Genomic DNA, 25,260 nt, shown 5'->3' on the forward strand with positions numbered 1-25,260 from the left:
GCAAGAAGGCCCTAATGACCAGAAAATCCATGAAAATACCCTCAGTGACTTCCCTTGCCCTACAAGACAAAGCCAATAATCTTTTGTTAGCAAGAATTTATCACCTAGTCTCTGCCTATCTCTCTGACATTTTTGTTTCTAACATGATTGCTATCCATTTCTCATACGTGTCTAGTTGTGTCCTATTTGATTATCCTCCAAGTGCCATTCTGTATTCTGCTGTTTCCTCATGGGCTCCTTCTTTTCTGTGGAATAGCTCCTCCACTCTATGTAAATTGCATATTTCAAGATAGTCTAAGCGGCTCTCTCACTTTCTCTCTAAAGCCTTCCTTGCTTCCTTATTTCAATCTTCCCTTAATAGTAGAGTCTGCCTTGTGTTCTTACAACCAAGATCTATTTTTGTTTTACCTTTTATTATTTCAACAAATGTTTATTCATTGCTTCATATTACCAGATACTATTTTAGCTTCTGGAAATCAACAATAAATAAATATGTGTGGTCTTTGCCCTCTAGAACTATATTCTGGTTTGAAACAGTCTCATTAAAGAGGTAAATTCAGGGGAAAATACTTTACCACAGATTGAACTGTCCTTTTTAAAGAAAAACTGTACATGTTGGGGGGAAGGGTAGATAATAAAATAAATCGGATTGAATGGTGTGGAGATGACGTCTCTGAGAAATTGATGGGTAACTTATAATCTGAAGGATAAGTAGGAATCACCAGGTAAGATGGATTATTTGTGTAGATTCTTTCAGATTTAAGGGACAACGTATACAAAAACTCTGAAGCCAGAAAGAGCTAGGAGAGTTGGAGGCAGACAAAGAGTTCAACATAACACATTTTCTTTATCTCTCTGTACAATGAATTTGAATTTCCTGAAGGCACAGATTTTACATTAAACACAATCTTGTCAACACTGTTCTTTGTATAATGCCTGGAACCAAAGAGATGTTTATATTTTGAATTTCCTTGTCCATCCTTCCATCTTTTGCTGCCAAGATAGCTCAGCCACCTTCATGTCCTGTCTTGGTGAATGTCAGCTCATTTCATCCACTCAGGCAGCCAAGCACATGAAAGTGACTTCATGACTCTTTTTTTTTTTTCTTTCTACACCACACATTGGCTCAGCTACTAAATCCTATCAGTTTTGTGGATTATGAGTTTTTCGGTCATATTCCTTGTTCATTTCCACAGTCTCATCCTTTCTCCTTTGAATCACTTCAAGAACTTCAAAACAGCAGTAAGCAGAACAGCTAAAATTAACACAGGTCTTTAGTTATTCTTAGTCTGGTTCTCCTCCCATCTTGTAAGGCTTTAACTCACTTGTTCTTGATCTCCCTTGAAACAGTTCTTTAAATGTGGGAGAGAGGCAGGATTACAAGAGGCTTCCAGACACTCCAGACAACACTTTACAAAATGAATCTAGTGCCAGTAGTAGGGGCCAGTGCTCACTTGAAGGCTTCATCACAATGACCAGAATGTCAGTCTAGGACTCTTCATCTGTGTATTGGACTTTGGCTTTCTCCTCTATTTTTTCATTAACACTACTCTGAGCTGAAGAAAATTTTTTCCTTCAGTAGAAGGATAGGAGTCAAACACAGAAATACTCCTAATTCCTATTTTATTTCCATGGCAATAATTTAGCTTACTTCTGTTAGAAACTTATGTCTTAACTAAATCTATCCAGTCATTTAGTCAAATGATGCTTTTGTTCATAAAGGGATGGAGTGAGGTATCACGAAGGAATGTGTATAACTTCAATCTGAATATTAAAAATATCACTCAATAAACTATGCATTGAGATTCCTGTAAAGGAAGAGACTCACAAATTTCTATTTCAAACAATACAGAACTGAAAGTTTGAAAATATAATTTCTGTCTTGTCCTGGAAACTGTATGTCTGTGTGCAAATAATGTACCCTATCTGAACCTCATTCTTTATATCTGTAAATAATAAATTATATATCTTGTCATCTTATATTTTATAAGCATTTTAATTTAATTTAATAATATTTTTACTCATCCAGCATTTTTGTTCAAATCAACTTTCTTTTAAGCATACATACCAATTTTAGCTAAATCCTCGCATTAATATTTAATTACAAGGTTTGATATACTCAAATTTTCTAATTCAATTAAAATAAATATAAAAATTGAAATAAAACAGGCTCATTTTTATACCTCTCAAATATAATGCTAGCCATTACTTTTGGGGAAATCCTCCTGTGTATTACTTTGTCTGGCAATAGTTTCTCAATGCCTATTTGTTATTGTTGTTGTTGTTATAATTAACATACAAAATTGTATCATTTCAGGTATACAACACAGTGATTCAATATACTTTAGGGAATAATCACCAAAATAAGTCCAGTTATCATCTATCACTGCACAAACATGTTACAGTATCATTGACTATATTTTTATGTGTACATGACATTTCTGTGACATTTATTTTATTGATATACATGAGTCTGAGCAAGCTCCAGGAGTTGATGATGAACAGGGAAGCCTGGTGTGCTGCAGTCAATGGGGTCGCAAAGAGTTGAATATGACTGAGTGACTGAACAGAACTGAACCCCCTTTACCTGTTTTGTCTGTATTCTCCTGCCTCTCCTTTGGAGACCACCAGTGTGTTCAGTATATGTGATTCTGTTTCTTTTTGTTTCATTGGTTTGTTTTACTTTTTATTTTCCTCATGTAAGTGAAATCAAGTATTTGTTTTTCTCTGTCCTTATTTTATTTAACAAAATAAGTCCATGTTGCTGCAAATGATAATATTTGTTTCTTGTGGCTGAGTAATATTCCATTGCACATATATATATATATATATATATCTCAATGTTCATCTATCAATTAACATTTAAGTTGTTTTTATATTTTGGCTATTGTAAATAGTTCTGCAGTGAGCATTGGGGTCCCTGCGTCTTATTGAGTTAGTGTTTTTGTATCTTCAGGGTGTACACCCAAGAGTGGAATTGCTGGGTCATATGGTGGTTCTGTTTTTAGCTTTTTGAAAAACCTCTATACTGTTTTCTACAGTGGTTATACCAATTTACATTCCCACTGACAGTGTATGAGGGCTCTCTTTTCTCTGCATCCTCACCAGCATTTGTTGTTTTGATAATAGACATTCTGACAGGTGTGAGGTAATATTTCATTGTGTTTTTCATTTACATTTCCCTTGTGATTAGTGATATTGAGCATTTTTTTCACACACCACTTGTCTACCTTCATGTCTTCCTTGGAAAAAGAAGTCTATTCAATTCTTCTGCCCATATTTTAATCTGGTTTTTTTTTTTTTTTGATGTTGAGTTGTATGGGCTGTTTATATATACTGTCTATTAACCTCATAATAGGGCTTCCCTGGTGGCTCAGAGGCTAAAGCGTCTGCATATGGGAGATCTGGGTTCGATCCCTGGGTCAGGAAGATCCCCTGGAGAAGGAAATGGCAACCCACTCCAGTATTCTTGCCTGGAGAATTCCATGGATGGAGGAGCCTGGTGTACTACAGTCCATGGGGTCGCAAAGAGTTGGACACGACTGAGCGACTTAACTTAACTTAATCTTATAATATGATCATATAATTAGGGTCATAATTTTTCTTTTGTAAAAATACTTTGCAATGGTGGAACAAGGGCCACCTTGGTCACTCTTACACACTAGTTATGGATTAATTACATTCATATTGTACTTTTTAATTACATTAATCTACACTAAAAGGTAAACCTGTGGACATCAGACCCATTCATTTAGTGCTTCTAAGGTGGAATCTTCATGGAGATGGGGTCTGTGCTAATGTAGAAACTAAAGAATTTCTCAGTCAAAGGGCTATTACTTCCTTTTACCCATATATAATCCTATCTTTATCAAAGTACCACTTTATTTTTACCTATTTCATAAGATATTTCCTTTCTTCAAAATGCCATAGTAATTTAGGTCTCTCTTATGACTCTTACTGTGTTATGTAGTTATGTTTATACCTTATCTCCTCTACCAGATTGTCAGAATATGGGAATAAGTGCTTTGTCATATCCATGTATTAAGTTTTCTCATTATTATCTATTTCCTTGATATAGTATGCAGAATGCAGACTACTGATAAATGTCTTTTAATTATGTTTGAATAATTATCTGCTCTATCTAGCTAAATGGAACACTTAAAACTACACATGAAAGTGTACTAATATGTATCCCCTCTCCCAAACTTAGTGATTTAAAACAACAATAATCATTTATTTTGCTCATAAATCTCTAATTTGGGTAGAGTTTGAGGATGCTTTGTTTCTGTTCCATGCAATCAATTAAGCAGCTTGACTACATGGAAGGACCCACTTCTAAGATGAGGCTCATTCATGGCTGACAAGATGGTGCTGATAGATGATCAGGTGGTGATCTAAGACTGTAGATTAGGAGCCTCATTTTTATCCATGTGGCCCTATTTATGGAGTTCTTTGGAATTTCTCACAGCCTGGTAACTGGATTCAAAGAGTAAATATTCTCAAATTCAGGAAGTGGGAACTGGTAGTCTTTTAAGGCATAGCACCATTATGGCATATTTCATTGGTCAAGCTGTCATTACAGGGACCATGTGTACTGTGGTAAGTCATTTCAGTCATGTCTGACTCTTTGCAATCCTATGGACCATAACCTGCCAGGTTCCTCTGTCCATGGGATTCTCCAAGAAAGAATACTGGAGTGGATTTCTGTACCCTCCTTCAGGGGATCTCTCTGACCCAGGGATTGAACCTGTGTTTCTTACTTGTCCTGCATTGGCAGGCAGGTTCTTTACCACTAACACCACCTGGGAAGCCATAAGCAGTCATAATTGTGATATTCAAGGGAAAGACCACACTTCTCATTGGGGAAAGGCTCAAAATACTTGTGGCTATCTTTAATTTTACAGTCTTCCCTTTTATCATACCATGTTTACATCCTTAGCATTGCAGAATATGCTTACCTTTTTCCCAAGGCCAGTCAAACTCTTAACCAATTACAGCAGCTGGTTAGTTCTCTCAAGGTCCAGGATCTTGTGATCTAAATCAAATCCATACACATACAAGCTGCTTTAAGTGAAGTTTTTTTTTTTTTTTTCTGATTTAAAGTTCTAAGGGAATCAAAGATGCAGGTTATCTGCTCCTGACACACCTAAAATACAACGGTAAGATAAGCATAGGATAATAGCAACAGATCCTCCCTTTTGAAAAAGGAGGGAATGAAGCACAAAGTGGTCACTGGTCTGTAAAAATCCTGAAATCCAACTGCACACGTGTTGACCTTGATTAGGATTAGTCTATGTCCTGGGAATGATTCTCCACATCTCTATTCTAACCTGAGGAGTCTTTTTCCCATCCTCTGATCATTCTTCCTTATTCATAAGACAAACAATATTTTCACGTGGGTAGTTTTCTCGGTCTTATTACGCTATATGAAAGGTTTGGGATCCTAACATCTATTTCTATTTTTATTGTCTCTCTCCCTCAACCTTAGCAAAAAGTAATACAATTCCTTAAAATAAAAGGTATTTTTTGTTTCTGTTCATAAAATTAATGTCATTAAAGTCAAACTCACATTTCTTTCTTTATTGTGGGCTACCTATGAGGATGATGTTTCTTTTTTAATATATAAATTTATTTATTTTAATTGGAGGTTAATTACTTTACAATATTGTATTGGTTTTGCCATACTTCAACATGAATCTGCCACAGGTATACATGTGTTCTCCATCCTGAATCCCCCTCCCTCCTCCCTCCCCGTACCATCCCTCTGGGTTGTCTCAGTGCACCAGCCCCAAGCATCCAGTATCATGCATTGAACCTGGACTGGCGATTCGTTTCATATATGGTATTATACATGTTTCAATGCCATTCTCCCAAATCATTCCACCCTCTCCCTCTCCCACAGAGTCCAAAAGATTGTTTCTATTAAGATTGTTTTTTAAAAAATCCATTAATTTAGAGGATTTATGCCCTTCAGATACTTGGAAACCTTAACTGGCATAGACTTCAGTGTTTCTAAATTATAGCAAAGAGTCTTACAGAGATATTCTTCAGCTGTTTATCCTGAGATGATAGTCTCCTGAAGCACCTTGAAATTGATCTTTTTTTCTGAGGCCATTTATTACTGTGAGAAACTTTGCTGGAAGACTTTGGGGATGGAATGAGAAACAATTTATTTTTCCCCCCCCAATCCCAGTGAGTTCTAGGTTCTCTAGGGTTTCTCTAAATTCTTCTCAGAAACTTAATGGCGCCTTCTTTTTTCATTTCTTCCTTCTTATGTTTTATCATAGATTTTTACTTTCTATAATCTTCCTACCAGTTTACCAAAGGAAGTTCCATGAACTCACAAAGTGTTTTTTACATTTGCTGAGCTATGGGCCATCCAACTTTTCAACAAAGCATATACATATTCCCTTTTCACCAGAGTATGAGAGCAATTTCCTCTCTCTCCTTCAAATAGTTACCAAGAGTTGCCTCAAGCCTGTTCCACCTCTCAGTGAAAGATTTCTTAAGCCTTTACAGAATCTCCTGTTTCAAACTTAATGCCACACTTTTAAAGTTTTTATTACATCAGCCCCCCGCCTTTAGACACCAAATTCTGATCTTTTTTTTTTTTTTTCTGCATAGTAAATTACTGAGAACTTTTGCTGTTAAAATAGCAACACTTACTTATTTTGCACATAAATCTACAGTTTTGGCAGGGCCCCATGGGGACAGCTGGTATCTACTCTTTGTGAGGTCACCTTGGGTGGCTTAACTAGGGTTGAAAGATCCATTCACACAATTGTTCATGTATGTGGCTGGTTAGTTAATGCTGACTGTTGACTGCGTGCTTATCTGAGGTTGTTGACTGAGAGCCTTGGTTTGTTATCATGTGGATTCTCCAAGTGCTGCTTGGGCTTCCTCAGAACATGGTGGCTAGGGTACAAAAATGGATGTTTCAAAAGACAGTAGGAAGCTGTTTTGTAGGAAGTAGGAAGCTGAAGCAGGAAGCTCCAGAGTCTAGAGCTCAGTTTATAAACCATTGTAACTTCACTTTTGCTGCAATATGCTTATCAAAGTAGTGATTCAGCCTATGTAGTTTCAGGAGAAAGAGGCAATGCAACATATCTCCAGGTGAGAACTATTAAAAAAAATGTGGCTATTTTTAATTTTCTGTATGTCTAGAGAAAGATAAAGCCTATTGATCAATCTTCTCAACAAAGCATTTCCTAAAGATCTAGCCATGGTCACAATCTCTGACACAACTGAAGGAGAAGCCATCAAGTTCTATTCATTAAGTTCTTACTGAATACCTTCAAATTTCCTACTGTTCCATCCCTGTAGCTTCTCTGATATAACTTATACCAGAGTAGATTATGTGAACCTCTCAAAGAGACTTCCATGGATGTCTAGTGTTTGCCTCATTTGTAGTCCATGTGTCTGGGTTCATTGTCAGAGGGAATAAATATGCAATCTGAAGTTAAGGGGAAGTTCTTCTAAAGGATAAGTCTCACCTAAAATCTAAAACATGCACTATCACATTTTACTCCACAACCCACACATTGTTTTTTAATTTATTTATTTAAATTGGAGGCTAATTGCTTTACAATATTATGATGGTTTTTGCCATACATTGACATGAATCAGCCATGGGTATACATGTGTCCCCCCATCCTGAACCCCCTTTCCACCTCTCTCTCCACCCCATCCCTCTGAGTTGTTCCAAAGCACCGGCTTTGAGTGCCCTGCTTCATGCATCAAACTTGCACTGGTCATCTGTTTTACATGCAGTAATATGCATGCTTCAATGTTATTCTCTTAAATCACCCCACCCCCACCTTCTCTCACATAGTCCAAAAGTCTGTTCTTTTTGTCTGTGTCTTTTTTGCTGTCTTACATATAGGGTCATCATTACCACCTTTCTAAATTCCATATATATGAATTTATATACTGTATTGGTGTTTCTCTTTCTGACTTACTTCACTCTGTATGATAAGCTCTAGTTTCACCCACCTCATTAGAACTGACTCAAATGCATTCTTTTTTATAGATGAATAATATTCCATTGTGTATATGTACCACAGCTTTCTTATCCATTCGTCTGCTGATGGACATCTAGGTTGCTCTATTTTCTTTTCATTAAATAAATATTTATCATTCTCACATTATATCCCAGGAAAAAAAGTTTCCCATGTGTCCAAAAGACTTATATTGCCTCTGCCACTCTAATATTTTGTCCTGTATTCTTTGTACCTTTCTTCCGCTCTTCTAGATTTCAGAAATAAAAATATGAAAAGGATCTTTTTCTCCAAACTGAGAAAAAATTAGTCATGAGGTAGGGAAACTTAAAGAAGGTAGTTCCATTATGTCTGTTTTAACAAATATGACCAAGAAAACCTCCACCTCTCTAAGTCCCCAGAGAATTTCCAGGAGGAAACCAACTAACCTCCATGGTATATTAGAAAAGGTCTTTTCCATGACCAATTAATTTTCCTACTGTATTACCATAGTTCTACTTACTAATTGAGGAAATTATGACAAGAACTGGGCAGAATGTGGTAATTAGATCCCTAGGAGGATGGAGATATCAATAACAACCAAAGTTCTGAAGTCATGGTTAATGTAAAAAGAAAAGACAACTGGTGATATATATTGAGGAAATAGCTAAACTTCCCATGAATAAGGCAACATGACATTTTTTCTGTAAAGCAATGTATTCTTTATACTGGTTCAAAGAGTCTGTAGGAAGTGGAAGAAAAACTTTGGGGCATTATGACAGGGAAGGTAATTTTGGCAAATAATGCCCAGAAATCATAGATGTTTTAGGGATATGTCTGAGAATGAAGATACCTGCATGTCACTGGGTAATAAACTCTGATTCGAAGGAATGTGAAAATATTTTTTCATTTTTTAGGAATTTTTATTGAGAAGAGCAAAGACAATCTAGTTATTTACATGTACAACAAGCACAAAAATTGTTGGTGTTTCTTTGGAGTAAATGATATTTTTTCCCAGTTATTAATAGTGGAAAATAGAAAGGTGATCAAATGATAGAAAGGGTAGCTGAATGGAGGAAAATATAGGGATACAGTATTAGAAAGAAACAAAACAAAAATTTAAGCAGACTATGAACTATATGAAAAACACAGAAAGTATTTTTACTTAGGAGGCAATGGCTTTGCAAAGGGGATCAAGGTGATGTCAAAAGTACGAACTGAAATCACTACTAATTCATTTATGAACTGTTCAATTTTTTTGCTCATCAAGCCCTTATATTCCATATATTTAATTTATTTGAACATTGAACTCTGATCTTTTTGTTTTGTTTTCACTTTTAATTTTATATTGTAGTATCATTGATTAACACTGTTGTGTTAGCTTCAGGTGTATAGCAAAGTGACTTAGTTATACATATACATATATCTCCTTTTTTTTCAAATTCTTTTCCCACTTAGGTTATTACAGAGTAGTAAACATAGTTCTCTGTGCTATACAGTAGGTCCTTTTTCACTGGGCTCTGTTTTGAGGATACATAGGGAAAAGTTGTGGTCTTTATTCTTGAGTCTGTCAAATCTATCAGAGAAAAAAATCAGGAAAAAATAATTTGGATATAACATGTTGAGTATTTTGTGAGGACACATGAAACAATCTTTAAATATATAAGATACAATAAAACCTCCTTAGACAGATTAGAGAAAGTTCAGTAACTACTGACTTTTAAAAAGTGTAAAGAATGAACGGGTCACAGATGAAGGCAAAAGAAAATTGGAGTCTGAGATCTCTCTCTCTCTCAGCATGACAGCTTGAAATATGATGGCATATATGGAAAACTGTAAGTAAGTCAGTGCAATTCCAGTATGTTGTATATTTAAACGATAAGGTTATAAATGTAGATATGGAGGAGAATTATTTATCTTTTTACCAAAGTAAGGGTATTAACTTTATCTTACAGGTGTCAAGATTGAGCACGATAATAAGAGATCAATTTACTTTTTCCACTTGTGAAGACAGCTTAATTACCCTATTTTCCTTTTCTTTTCCCCTCCTTTCATCTTCCCAAAAGCTTTTTCTAGGGGGAGGGGAAGCTATAATATCTTCCTTTCCAAGATTACAATGCTATCTTCTATTGGCCAATTATTTTAAGCAGAATCTTAGAGCAGGTTAAGTATATCCAAATTTTTCCATAATAAATTATTCTCAAACTTTAATTCCCACATAGGTCCCCAGGATGAGTTTGAAAAAGTAGATGACATATTGCAGAGGTTGGCAGGGGAGTGTCATGGGAATAGCCATTGAGTAATGTGGTGTGTCTTTCTTCTCAGAAACTCCACCTTTCTTTGGATAACTAGTCACTGTTCTTTCTGAGGATGATCCTATGAAAGAGAAAATAGTCAAAGCAAAGAAACCAGGAAATTGAAAATGTAGAGATGGTATCTTAGGAAGAATAGTAGAAGAGTCTTTGTTCTGGTCAAAAGCACAGTGTGTATTTCTTATAAAGTTTACAGATAAGGCAATTCAAAGATAACAAAATAAGATCTAAAGCTTTTGATTTTAGTCCTATGTCAAAATTTTGCTAAATATTTGTCTATGCAGAAGATCAAATAATAATAGAAATAGTGTTATTCTTAAAAAAACTTTGAAATGAAAGTCGCTCAGTCATGTCTGACTCTTTGTGACCCTTTGGACTATATAGTCCATGGAATTCTCCAGGCCAGAATACTGGAGTGGGTAGACTTTCCCTTCTCCAGGGGATCTTCCCAAGCCAGGGATCGAACCCAGGTGTCCCACATTGCAGGTGGATTCTTTACGAGCTGAGCCATGAGGGAAGCCCTTAAAAGACTTTAAAGCCGTCAATAAAGTGCTTTAAAAATTAACATGGGGAAGTTTGGTTAAGCAGATAATGGAGAAAATCACTTGGTAATTAGAAAAGAAAATGAGATAACAATTTTTAGTGTTTGTTTTGTGTCTGCATTTAGATAACTGTTAGATTTTTTATCCAAAATTTTTGAAGCAGAAGGTTAATGGTGTATGATAAATTAATATCAGTGGAACAAGTATAGAAAATCTATGAAATCAAATGCTATCTACCTTTTGAGTTTTGAAATAATTTAGAAAAGAAACTGAAATCATTGGTCATTTGTTGTTTCAACAAATTTTCAAGTAACTGCTATATACTAGATACAATGGTAAGTGTTGAGATGCATTTTCTGTCTCAGGCAAGTTATTATATTTGGAGATAAACATGAATATATAATACTAGTGGCAAAGGAAGTAAGATTCTAGTGATTGCTAAGGAAACACAGAGAAAGTTATACAACATGATTAGGAAGTTGGAGGAAGGGTCAATGAGCATGTATTATTTTAGATGGGAATTTAAGGAAGTTCCTCAAAAGGAAAGAAGGAAAATGATAAATATAAAGCATGGACTATTTCCAGATGTAAGGGATGATATGAAAAATGACATGACTGTTCAAATTTTCTCAATGCCTAAATGCATTTTCTCAATGATAAGGTAAAGAAATATGTGGTGGAAGTTATGAGTGGAAAGGTACATTTGAGAAAATATGAAAGACAAAATACAGTTGCTTTAACTTTATTGATAATTGCAAATTATTGAGCTTATTAATAGGATAGAATTTGTCCTATTGAAAGAAAACTGTATTGCTATTGTTGAAGCTGGCTTAGGGTGGGACCAGGTAGAATCCTGGGAGCCCATTCATAAAGCTCTGGGTAATAGTTCAAGTAAGAGCTGATTTCTGGCAAAGGGAAAGAAATGGATCCTAGAAGTATTGCAGATCAAAACAAATTGGAGGATGAGAATTTTCAAGTGTTTAATTATTCCTCAGAAATTTACAACATGGATGACTAAGAAGATTTTGAAAAATTTTGTTGGGATAGAGAATCCAGATAAAGGAACAGATTTAAGTGTAAAGTGGGAGAGGATAAGAATGTTTTAATTAATATATATATATATATATAATCTATATATATAATCTAGGACAAGCAATAAGAACTGTATCAGAAGCCTTAGGGAATGTATCTGAGCCTCCCTGCTTAAAAATTTAGAGACAGAACTGGGAACAATAGACTGTTGGGTTTCAAAGTCAGGTATAACAAGGATAAGATATATAATCAAGTGGGCAACCGATGAATACTGAAGCAAAACTTAATTATTCTAGCCACTCATTTTCTGTAAGAGGAAATCAAGCCTAATGTCCTGTAAGAGTAAGTAACAAAATTATAAAACTCATTCCAAGACAGCATCTGTAGGTCTAATTCAAATTAATTTTAATGAAAACTGCATGAAAATGGGGTATGTGATTAGCAATGAAAGGAAACTCTATTCTAAAGACAAGCAACACAAAACAGTTCAATAGATATTGCCCTCGATTAGGAATGCATTAAAAGCAAATGGGAGGTAGATTTTCAGATATTGGTGCTATTGTTTATAGAATGCATGTATCAGTAATATGAATGAAGTTATGATCACTTGAAATAATATTATAGATAAAGAATATTTAAGAATTAAATTATTTTTTGAAAAAGACCTAAACAGAGACTATATATGTTTGCAAGTTGGGTCTATGTAAGTCTTCGAAGCCTGAGGAATAGGCTTTATTTGAGCAAGCATCTGTACCTTATATGTAAACACGTGTCCCCAGGTTCACTGCTAAAATCATTAGCAGAAAGTTATTACTGTGGGTGCATATTAAATTAGGATAATATTTGGCTACTTTACAATCCTCTTGTTTCTCTTTCATACTCAGAATGGCTACTTTATGAAGGGTAAGACTCCTTGATTTCTCACCTCCAGTGGTCTACGGACTTGATTATATTGCCTTTATTCTGTAGGATCAACTCTCCATGGCTAATTCCTCCTGTGTTACTGAGTTCTTCCTGCTGGGTTTCTCCAGTCTTGGGGAATTGCAGCTTGTCCTCTTTGTGATTTTTCTCTGCCTCTATTTGATCATCTTGAGTGGAAACATCACCATCATCTCAGTCATCTGCTTGGATCACAGCCTCCACACACCCATGTACTTCTTTTTATGTGTCCTTTCTACCTCTGAGATCTTCTACACAATTGTCATTCTGCCCAAGATGCTTGTCAATCTGCTCTGTGTGCTCAGGACGCTGTCCTTTGTGAGTTGTGCTTCACAGATGTACTTCTTTCTTGGTTTTGCTGTCACCAATTGCCTGCTTCTGGGAGTGATGGGCTATGATCGCTATGCTGCTATCTGTCAGCCTTTGCACTACCCCATTCTCATGAGCTGGAGGGTATGTGGGCAACTAATATCAACTTGCATTGTTAGTGGTTTCCTAATATCTCTATTGGGAACAACTTTGGTCTTTAGCCTCCCCTTCTGTGGCTCCAACAAGATCAACCATTACTTTTGTGATATTTCTCCAGTCATTCATCTTGCCTATGCTGGAAGTGACATTAACGAACTCATCATCTTTATCTGTGGAGTCTTAGTACTTATTGTGCCCTTGATCTTCATCTGCATCTCTTATGGATTTATTGTCTCTACTATCTTGAAGATACCATCAGTTGAAGGCAAGCGAAAAGCATTCTCCACCTGTGCCTCTCATCTCATTGTGGTCATCATCCACTATGGCTGTGCTTCTTTTGTTTACCTGAGACCCTCAGCCAAATATATTAATACATCAGGCGAAGACAGACTGGTGACAGTGACCTATACCATCATCACCCCACTGTTGAACCCTGTGGTGTATAGCCTGAGGAACAAGGAGGTACAGCTGGCCATTCGGAAAATGATTGTGAAGAAGGGGTTTCCTACTAAGACTTTATAATTTAAACACTTTTCAAACAGTACACACACATTTGGGACAAATGTATCACTAACTGTTTAAGTCATAAAAGTTTCTAATCTATTTATCTGTATAACTGTATAGCCTTGGATGAGTTGTTTGATATTGTAGGGCCTTAATGTTCTTTTATGTAAAGCAGTCTTGGTACATGTTTATCTCAAGGTTATTGCAAAGATTAAGGGAGATAGCAAAGTGTCTGTCACTAAAACATAACCTTCCTACTCTTCTTTTCCCAGATTTCTGGTTCTCAAACCTGTCTTAACAGCCATTATCTCTTGCCCTATGTTTCACTTGTTTGCCAAAAATCTTTATGGTCTTTTTTGTTAAGGATTGTGTCCAGTTTATAATGAGGTGCTTGGGCCAGAAGGCACTCTGGATCTAGGAATGTGACATGGTGTGGTAAAATGTTACTGTACTAGTAATTAGAAGATTTTAGGTTGACACTGGTTAGGTCATGACTTTCATATAGCTATAGTTGTTCTCTGAATCTACAAATATAGAAAATAGGGATAATACGATTTTCTTTTTTTTTTAACCTCACTAAGTTTTTTTTTTTTCATCTAATGGATACGATTTTTTTAAAGCATATGTAATATGTAAAGCTGCACAGAATATAAGTCTCTATTAACATATTAAACAAGACTTTATACATTTCTCCAAGGACCTTTTATTTCCTCAACTCTCAAGAAATGGGTGTTTCTCAATGCCTTTTTTGATCACTCCTTTGAACCACTACTTATGCAATTAAAAGATATGCCATATAAATGAACAAGAAATAATAACTAGCCAATCCTGCCTCAGGCTGAAAAGATGTCTCTGTGGTCTTTTACACTACATTTATTAAGAAGAAGAGCTCCTAGTTTCAAATTTTCCATCTGAATGTATAAGACAGTGAACGCCTTGGCTATTTACCTCATCCTACCTCTCACCTGTCCAGAAATCCCTATCATCAACATCTCCAGGGAAACCAGCCTGCCCTGAATGGGTATCACAGAATTTCCATCCCTGTTGTTTTCAGCTCTCATTGCCATTTCCCCACAATTAACCTGACGTTTGTTTCTTTGTGATTTTTGTACTTTCTGTCTCTTGCATTACACAGTAGGGTTAATCTTAGTTAACAGGTGTTTTCTTTGGAGGGAATGATGCTGAGGCTGAAACTCCAGTACTTTGGCCACCTCATGGGAAGAGTTGACTCATTGGAAAAGACTCTGATACTGGGAGGGATTGGGGACAGGAGGAGAAGGGGATGACAGAGGATGAGATGGCTGGATGGCATCATTGACTCGATGGACATGAATCTGAGTGAACTCCGGGAGTTGGTGATGGACAGGGAGGCCTGGTGTGCTGTGATTCATGGGGTTGCAAGAGTCGGTCACGACTGAGCAACTGAACTGAACTAAACTGAACAGGTGTTTGAGACAGCTGTGATAATAATCTGATCCTTTCCCATCACTCATGTGACCTGAATTTCAGACACATTCAGCTCTTTGTGTGCAGTCCTCTCTACATGCTGCTACTTACCAATATTATTTTAAAGCTTAATGATTGAAACTAAAGTTCACATTTCAAATATGACCTTCATTTACAGGATAAAATGTAACTGTATTCTATTAATTTATTTAGATAGTTAAATCAAAGGGTATAAAATTATCAATAACATTATCATATTTTTAATTTACTACCTCTATTTCCATTTTTGTCTTCCAGTTTTCAGTTTTTGGATTAATGCTTTTTATATTATGTTCATTCTTATTAGTTAAATAATTAAGGCATTTTCAGTTACTATATTACAACATTGGCCAATTTATTCTGTGGTTTTGTTCTTCCTGAGTTTGAAATTGTCATTTATTACCCAAATATTTTTTTAGGAATGTAATATTTACTTATTATAGGTAATTCCTTGCTGATATTTAAAAGTCTTCTGTTAATTATTTATAGATTTTTGTATTAGTGAGAGAATGTGATTGATATGTTCTACTTTTAGAATTTATTGAATTTTTATTATTGGTTTCTTCCAAATTATTCCTGATGAAAAATTTCATTTGTATTTTAATAGGCCCATTTTTAATAGGCTAAATATAGATGTTATTTTAATGTTGTTAATCAAACTATTTTAGTATGCAATCTCATTATACGTTTTGTGTATATGTAGCCTGTCATGGTTTAGTGGTACTGAAGCCAAGTACTTTAGTGCCTCCGTATTTATTAGCTTTTGAATATTGTGTTTCTAGCCTGGAAAATCCCATGGATGGAGGAGCCTGGAAGCCTGCAGTCCATGGGGTCGTGAAGAGTTGGATACAACTGAGTGACTTCACTTTCACTTTTCACTTTCATGCATTGGAGAAGGCCATTGCCTTCTCCATCAGTGCACAAGGAACATCTAAATACAGAGAGCTTCTAATCTCACTTTTTATTGCCTTAGTTTGGAATGCATGTGAACAACGAAGGGTTGCCAGACATCTGAAGAAGACGATCAAAACATAAAAACAAGCAGTTCTCAGAAAGAAAGCAAGCAAGCAAACAGGAAATGCATAGAACAGAAAATATTGACCTTAATATCCTCATTTAAAATAAGTTGTATTCATGAAAGAACATTATCTTATCATTGCCTTTTTATGGAAACAAAACACCTTGGCAGAAAAGTGTACAAATCATAATTTTATGTCAATAAATTATCACAAAGTGAACATAAGTGGGTCAAAAGTACGGTATTACTAACACCTCATTACACTTCCCTTTTTCTACAGCAGAAAAAAGCACTGTAACTTTTAATATCATGCATTAGTATTTGCCTGGTCACAAACTTTCTGTAACAACAGAATTTTAGAAAATATATTCTCTAGAATTATTTTTATCTTTTTCTCTATTTTTTTCACTCTATTTACATCTACTATTTCCAGCATGTTTATTCAGTCTTGTTTTCCTCCAGGTTTAGATTCATTGATGAAATAAATGGTTTTTCTTTCATTTCTAGGTGCTTCCTAATGTTCCTGTTTCCACAAACGTCTGTTTTTCCAACCATGCATAACAAAACTATTTTGAATTCTGACCTTTGTTGTTATTTTACATCTTTTATCACTTATTTTATTTTTTAGCTTATTTTGAAATAATTGGTTAGTTTTCATCTATTTTACGAGTAGTCTTTCAGGCTTTTGCAGGTTGTGTTCCCTGGGAAGCATACTCTAAGACCCCTTGGAATATAGAATATGTATTTAAAAGTGCTTGAAATTAACACCTGTGGAATGAGGGAAATGTATTGGGCAGGGAGATAAGCCAAACTAAAGGCATTCCTAGTGTCACTATCAGCTGATCTGATGGTGAGCTCTGTAGAGGTGTCCTGGGTTGGGCCAATATGGCCAAGAGTTTATAAAACTGTGATAATCAATATTTGAAGGTGGCTGCTACAGAAAGGATGGTTATTTGGTTGAGGAGTCTATGTTGGTGTCAAAAAGCCCGGAGAGGCAGACAGCTGAAGCCTGCCTACCTACAGCACTGTCATCAGCTGAGGCAACAAATCCTTTATTTGAAATAGAATCTGCACAGTGTAGCTTGGTTTTCACTACAAAGGCACAGTTATTTCCTGTAGCAATGTTGTTTTTCTTGGCTTTTTTCCTGTAATAACTTTATATGGGATCTGAACATACTCTTTTTCTGGATTCATGTTTCTGTGAAACTGACTTTCTTGTACTCTTAGAACGGGAGGCTGGTATTCCAAATTTTGTAACTGTAGGGCTCCCTCTTGTGTTGTCATTAGGATGTATTTAACTATTTTTTTTCAATTTATTTTTTAATTGGAGGAAATCACTTTACAATGTTATGATGGTTTCTGCCATACAACAAAGCAAATCAGCTCCCTGTTGAGGCTACCTCATCCCTCTAGATGAATGGAGAAAGTAGCAGAGATGCATATACAATACCATGTGTAAAACTGATTGTGGATGAGAAGTTGCTCTATAATACAGGAAGCCCAGCCAGGTGCTCTGTGATGATCTAGAGGGGTGTATTCAACTCTTAACTGGAAACTGTATGCTTTTCTTTTTTTAGCTGATTTTCTTGGATTGGTCAATTGATTTTTAAGCTGTTGCCTTTGGATGTTGTTTTTTTTCTGTTTTGTTCTCCTGATATTAGGACTGTCAGAAAAAGTTGTTATTTTTCTTTATTTTCTCTTGCAAAATTTTTAATAACATACTTTGATTTCCTTGAATGTATTTTGTTGATTTGTTTTTTGTAATGTTGCTTTGGGGATAAAGTCTCAATTTGCCTTTTATATTTACATTTTTGTTCATCTTATTTTTAAATTAAATAATAATTTACATAAATAAAATTAAGATATTCTAAGTGCAAGTTATTTGTAAGTTTCTACAAATACATTCACTCATTTAACCATCACAGCAATCAATAAATAAAGTAATTTTGTCACCCGCAGATTATTTTATGCCACTTTCTAGTTGATTCCCTACCTTGAGAAAACATGGGGTTGACTTTTTTCCAACTGTACTGAAGTATATTGACATATGAGATATGTAAGTTTATAGTGTACAAAATGATAATTTAGTACACTTACATATCATGAAATGATTACCATACTAAAGTCAGTTAACACTTCCATTATCTCATGTAATAACCTTTGTGAGTACATGTGTGCGTGTGCGTGTGTGGGTGTGGGTGTTGAGAACATTTAAGACACACTTTCTCAGCAATTTTCAAGTATACAATACAGATGTTAACTATAGTCACCATTTTGTGCATTATATCCCCAGAAGCTATTCATCTTTTTATAACTGAATATTTGTACTCTTTGACTAGTATTTCCCATTCCACTTTCTATTTCTATGCATCCAGGCTTTTAGATTCCACATAAAAGTGAGATCATATAGCATTTTTCTTTCCTTGTCTGACCTATTTTACTCAGCATAGTATATTCAAGGTCCATTCAAGGTGTTACAGGAAGTGATTTCTTTCTTTATCATCACTGAATAGTATTCCATTATGTATATAAATAATCTATACATAAGATATATATATATAGTCACAATACTTTGTTCTTTTTATTGCCTTGTAGGATTCCCTTACAAAGCAAAAATAGACATTTACTCATTTATCTGCTGATATGCATTTAATTTGTTGCCAATTATTTGTTATTATGAATAAACCTTCCATGAACATATTTTGTCAAAGACCTTTGTGGACATTGATTTTCATTCCTCTCTCTTACATGTCTAGGTAGACATATTTAACTCTAGAAGATGTTGCTCAAATGCTTTCTAAAGTGAGTGTGCCACCATCACCCTAATACCAAAACCTGACAAAGATGATACAATAAAAGAAAACTACAGGCCAATATCACTGATGAACATAGATGCAAAAATCCTCAACAAAATTCTAGCAATCAGAATCCAACAACACATTAAAAAGATCATACACCATGACCAAGTGGGCTTTATCCCAGGGATGCAAGGATTCTTCAGTACCCACAAATCAATCAATGTAATTCACCACATTAACAAATTGAAAAATAAAAGCCATATGATTATCTCAATAGATGCAGAGAAGGCCTCTGACAAAATTCAACATCCATTTATGATAAAAACTCTCCAGAAAGCAGGAATAGAAGGACCATACCTCAACATAATAAAAGCTATATATGACAAACCCACAGCAAACATTATCCTCAATGGTGAAAAATTGAAAGCATTACCCCTAAAGTCAGGAACAAGACAAGGGTGCCCACTTTCACTGCTACTATTCAACATAGTTCTAGAAGTTTTGGCCACAGCAATCAGAGCAGAAAAAGAAATAAAAGGAATCCAAATTGGAAAAGAAGTAAAACTCTCACTGTTTGCAGATGACATGATCCTCTACATAGAAAACCCTAAAGACTCCACCAGAAAATTACTAGAGCTAATCAATGAATATAGTAAAGTTGCAGGATATAAAACAAGACCGTTTTTAAATTGTTGAACTCCAGTAGCTTTTCGTGTGTACTGAATAGCTTAAAATTGTTTTCAAGATATGTATTGTGAATATTGTTCCCAGGTTTGTAGTTTGCATGTCTGTTTTCTCAGTAGTATCTTCTAATGAGTGTGAGCTTTTAATTTTGTTTAAATTTCCATTTTTTCCCTCTTTTATGTTTAATGCTTTTCGTGTCTTATCTAAGAAACAACTTCTTTTTTTTAAATAAATTTATTTGAGAAAACTTCCCTTACATTTGTGTTTAGAAGTTTTATACCCTTAATTTTTATTTCTGATATGATATTCATTTGTTTATGTTTCATCTCTTAACCAAATATATTGAAGTATAACTTAGCACAATAAACATACCAAGTTGAAGTACATAGTTTGATGCTTTTTGACAAAAATGTACACTTGTGACTGCCACCATAATCAAAATATAAAGCATTTTCATCACACCCAAATTTTCCATTGTGTCCCTTCCCTATCAGTCTCCTATACTATCACCAGCCCTAGGAAACCAGTGATTGTTTTCTGTCACTAAAACTTTGTTTAATAATACTAGAATTTCATACAAATAGTATACATAGTATGTATTTGTTGTTCTTTGACTTCTTTTACTCAGCTTATTTTTAAAATTTTTCCATGCCAGCTGTGACATAGTATTTTATTCTTTTCATTTAATTATTATTGTGTAAATATACCATAATTTATTTATCCAGTCACCTGATGACGGACACATTTTTTTTCCTCAATTTTTGACTCTTAGGAATAGAGCTCTACAAACATTTGTGCACACATTTTAACATAATTGTAGGAAGATATTTTTCATCCTATTAAGCAAATATCTAAATATAGGATTCCTGAATTATGTAGCAAATATATGTTAAGTGATTGCCACACAACTAGGCAAAGTAGCTTTAATGTATTACACTCTCAGCAGCAATGTATGAGGTGTACCAGTTGCTTAGTACTCTCAACAAAACTTGTCAGTCTTAATTCCATTCATCAGGTAGCTTCCTAATGGTATCCAATTGTGGTTGTAATTTAAATATCCTTGATAAAAGGTGCTGAATATCTGTATATTGTCCTTCTTTTTATTTTCTTTAGGTGAATACCTCATCGAATCTTTTATCCATTTCCTAATTGGAATGTCTTTCCAATTTTTAGCTTGGATCATTTATCTTCTTATTGAATTGTAGGAATTTTTAATATTTTAAGATATAATTATTTGTCACAGAAACTATGGAAATATTTTCACCATGTTGTGATTTTCTTTTAATTCTCTACCAGTGTCTTTTGAAGAGTAGAGTTTTACCCTATAGTTTAATAAAGTATCTTTGCAATTAAAATATTTTTATAATTACTATTGAATCATGATTCAGTTGGAAACTAATGCAGGGAGTACAAAGTTAAGTAAGTGTTTTAAGAAGAAAATATGATTCAATAAATTGTGTGTCTACAAAGTTTTGGAAAGTTTGAAAGAGTTGAGAGTCTGTCACTGGAATAAATTATTTCAAGAATGCATGACAATTGCTAAAACCCTTATGATAAGGAAACACTACTGCTATTGCTACTGCTGCTATCACCATTTTACAGACTTCTTTCAATACTTACTAAACATAGGAGCAGAGACTGAGTCTAACTACTACAACAGACTCTCAACATTCAGATTCCTATAATTTTACTTCTCTGTATAAATAAGATAAAAGAAAGATGACCTCAGTTTTGCTTTCCATTTTACTACAATGAAGCAAAACAAACAGGAGAAACGAGAGCTAAGAAAATAGATAAATTGAACCCCTGGTGGTGTTATAGTCTATGATTCACAATTTGCCTGCAGCTCATCATTTGATGCTCTGATGTATGTTCAGGTAAGGGAGTGATGAATTCCTTTCCCTTTTTAGCACTGAATCCAATTTAACTTTTTTTTTTTTTCTTTCACTTTTTGCAGTACAGTGAAACATGATTTATTCTCAAATCATTTCAAATATTTTAGTCAAGATACAAACCCTACCTCCTCCACCCCTTGCCATAGGTTGAGTAAAAAGACCTGTGAAATCAATCACACACTGCTTCAACTTTTATTCTATCTGGAAATAATCTTGATGAAATTCCAAATATAGGGCTGTGAGACTGAGAATCTCTTAGCCTTTTGAATTCATCACTAGAAACAGAGATTTAATAATTTCATGTCCCTTTTCCCTGGTATTTGGATAGACAGCTTACAGAGAAATAAACTTAGCCCAAAGGGTGAAATTAAGTCAGAAGAAAGAAAGAGAAAAAGCTTTATTTACTTATCCATAAATATTTATTGAATGTCTATTATGTATCAGGTAACAGCCTAGTGATGGTGCTACAACACTTAGCAAAGCAGGAAAAAAAAAATCCCAATGGAGACAAAAATAGAGATATGTAAAGGAAAAATGTAATCATAAATGCACATAAAATTGTGATATATGTCAAAGAGAGAAAAGTAAATTACAGATGAGGATGTCTTTCACAGGTGACCTCTGAGTCACTCAGCATAATGATATAATGCAAGTCTCTGATTTGAGTCATATCTAATCAGATTCGTCTTGAACTTCCCAGTTATTTATGATAATAGATTTTCTTTCTTATGCAAGACTGTATTATGTTCCTTTCACTTGAAACCCAAAGATAGTAACACATCACAGTTTTTTTTTACAATACAGTTTTTAAGAGTTTTTCTTTATTACTTCCATTTCTATCTATCATTTATGTGCAGAGTATGTTTTGTGCATTGGTCCATGTTCTCCAGAGCAAAGGAAAAAATAGAATATATGAACCTCTTGCTCATCTGTATGTCTTCTTTAGAAAAATCTATCTAGAGAAGCCTAGCAGGCTATTCAGATTTTTCACTCATTTTTTAAATTGGATTGTTCATTCATTTATTTGATATTAAGCTTCACGAGCTGTATATTTTGCAGATTAATCCCCTGTCAGCTGCTCAGTTTACAAACATTTTCTCCCTTTCTGTGAGCTGTTTTTTTGATTTTGTTTATAGTTTCCTTTGCTGTACAAAATCTTTAAATTTAATTAGGTCCCATTTGTTTATTTTCATTACTCTAGGAGGTGGATCAAAAAAGATCTTGCTGAAATTTGTCAGAGAGTGTTCTGCCTGTTTTTCTCCAAAAATTTAATATTGATAGTATCCAGCCTTACATTTAGGTCTTTAACCCATCAACATCAGTAATTACTAGAGAAATGCAAATCAAAACTACAAAGAGGTATCAGCTCACACGGATTGGAGTGGTCATCATCAAAAAAATCTATGAACAATAAATTCTAGAGGGATCATGGAGAAAAGGGAGCCTCCTACACTATTGGTGGGATTGCAAATTGGTACAATGATGCTAAAGCTAAAACTCCAGTACTTGGGCCACCTCATGTGAAGAGTTGACTCATTGGAAAATACTTTGATGCTGGGAGGGATTGGGGGCACAAGAAGAAGGGGATGACAGAGGATGAGATGGCTGGATGGCATCACTGACTCGATGGACAGGAATCTGAGTGAACTCTGGGAGTTGGTGATGGACAGGGAGGCCTGGCATGCTGCGATTCATGGGATAGCAAAGAGTCAGACACAACTGAGCGACTGAACTGAACTGAACTGAACATCCACTATGGAGAACAGAATGGAGGTTCCTTAAGACATTAAAAATAGAGTCACCATATGATCCAAAAATCCCAGTCCTAGGCACATAACAAGAGAAAACCATAATTTGAAAAGATCCATGTATCCCAGAGTTCATTGGAGCACTATTTACAACAGTCAGGACATGGAAACAATCTAAATGCTCATCAACAGAGGAATGGATAAAGACGATGTGGCAACTATATGCAATGGAATATCACTCAGCCACAAAAAGAAAGAAACAATTCTATTTGCAGCAACAGGAATGAATCTAGAGATTATCATACTGAATGAAACAAGTCAGAGAAAAGCAAATATCTTATCACATTTTTTTATATGTAGAATCTAAAAAAATGGGACAAATGAACTTATTTACAAAATGGAAATAGTCAGAGTTGTAAAGACAAACTTATGGCTCCCAGGGCAGAAAGGAGGAGTGAGGATAAATTGGGAGATTGAGGTTGACATATACACACTGCTATTTACAAAACAGATAGCTAATAAAGAACTACTATATACCATAGAGAACTCTACTCAATACTCTGTATTGGGAATACTCTGTATTCCCATACTATATGGGAAAAGAACCTTAAAAGAGTGGATATGTGTATATGTAAGGGCTTCCCTGGTAACACAGACAGTAAAGAATCTACCTGAAATTCCAGAGACCTAGGTTCAATCTTTGGGTCAGGGAAGATCCCCTGGAGAAGGGCGTGGTCACAAAGAGTCAGACATGACTGAGTGACTAACACTCATTCCTCATTCATATGTATATGTGTAACTGATTCACTTTGTTGTACAGTAGAAAGTAAAGCAATATTGTAAATCACCTATGCTTCAGTAATAATTTAAATATTATTAAATATATTAGAGAGAGAGAGATTTATTGCAATAAATTGGCTCACACAATTATGGAGGCTGAGAAGCCTCAAATTTTTTGGTTGGCAACCTGGAGAAACAGGAGTGTCAATGGTATATGTGTACTCAGTCAGTTAAGTCTGACTCTTTGTGACCCCATTGGCTGTAGCCCACCAGGCTCCTCTGTCCATGATATTTTCCAGGCAAGAATACTAGAGTGGTTGTCATTTCCTACTCCAGGGGAATCTTCCTGACCCAGGGATGGATCTCAAGTCTTCTGCATCTCCTGCATTTGGCAGGCAGATTCTTTACCACTGAGCCACCAGGGAAGCCCCGGGAGAGCCAATGATATAATTTCAGAACAAATCCAAAGACCTGATAACCAGGAGAGCTGATGATGCGAGTTCCCGGCTAGGTCCAAATCTCAAGGCAGGAGAAGACTAATGTGCCAATTGAACAATAAGCAGAGGGAGAGAATGCTATCTCACTCAGGCTCTCTTCACACCAAAGGATCAGATGAGGCTGACCTTCATTGGGAAGGGTAATCTACTTTTCTCAGTCTATCAATTCAAATGTTAATTTCATTCAGAAACATCCTCACAGACTCAAGCAGAATAATATATGATCATATATCTGGGCACTCTATGACCCAGTGAAGTTTGCAGTAATATTTTGTTAATTTTTATATTACACAGTAACTTTGAAGTTTAAATATCCTCTAACAGCTGCTTTCATTATATCAAACATATAGATTTCTTTTTCAGTTCAAAAGTGTTTCTTAAATTACATATCAGAAATATTTTTTGAGATCCTGTATTTTTAATGTATTATTAAAATTCACTAATAATTTTAGTGAGTTAAGATTGGACTGCAAGGAGATCAAGCCAATTAACCCTAAAAGAAATCAACTCTGAATAATCACTGGAGCTCCAATACTTTGGTCGCCTGATGTGAAGAGTTGACTGGAAAAAACTCCGACCCTG

The 25,260-nt window shown here is 35.1% G+C and overlaps 1 protein-coding gene across 1 annotated transcript; it reads left to right on the plus strand.

Moving 5' to 3' along the window:
• LOC102176087 (olfactory receptor 10R2-like) lies at positions 12,844–13,791 on the plus strand. The gene has a single exon (XM_005677276.2). It carries the CDS (start codon positions 12,844–12,846, stop codon positions 13,789–13,791), a length of 948 nt encoding a protein of 315 aa, XP_005677333.1.

The sequence above is a fragment of the Capra hircus genome, chromosome 3 (genome assembly GCF_001704415.2).
Source record: "Capra hircus breed San Clemente chromosome 3, ASM170441v1, whole genome shotgun sequence".
NCBI classification, from domain to species: domain Eukaryota; kingdom Metazoa; phylum Chordata; class Mammalia; order Artiodactyla; family Bovidae; genus Capra; species Capra hircus.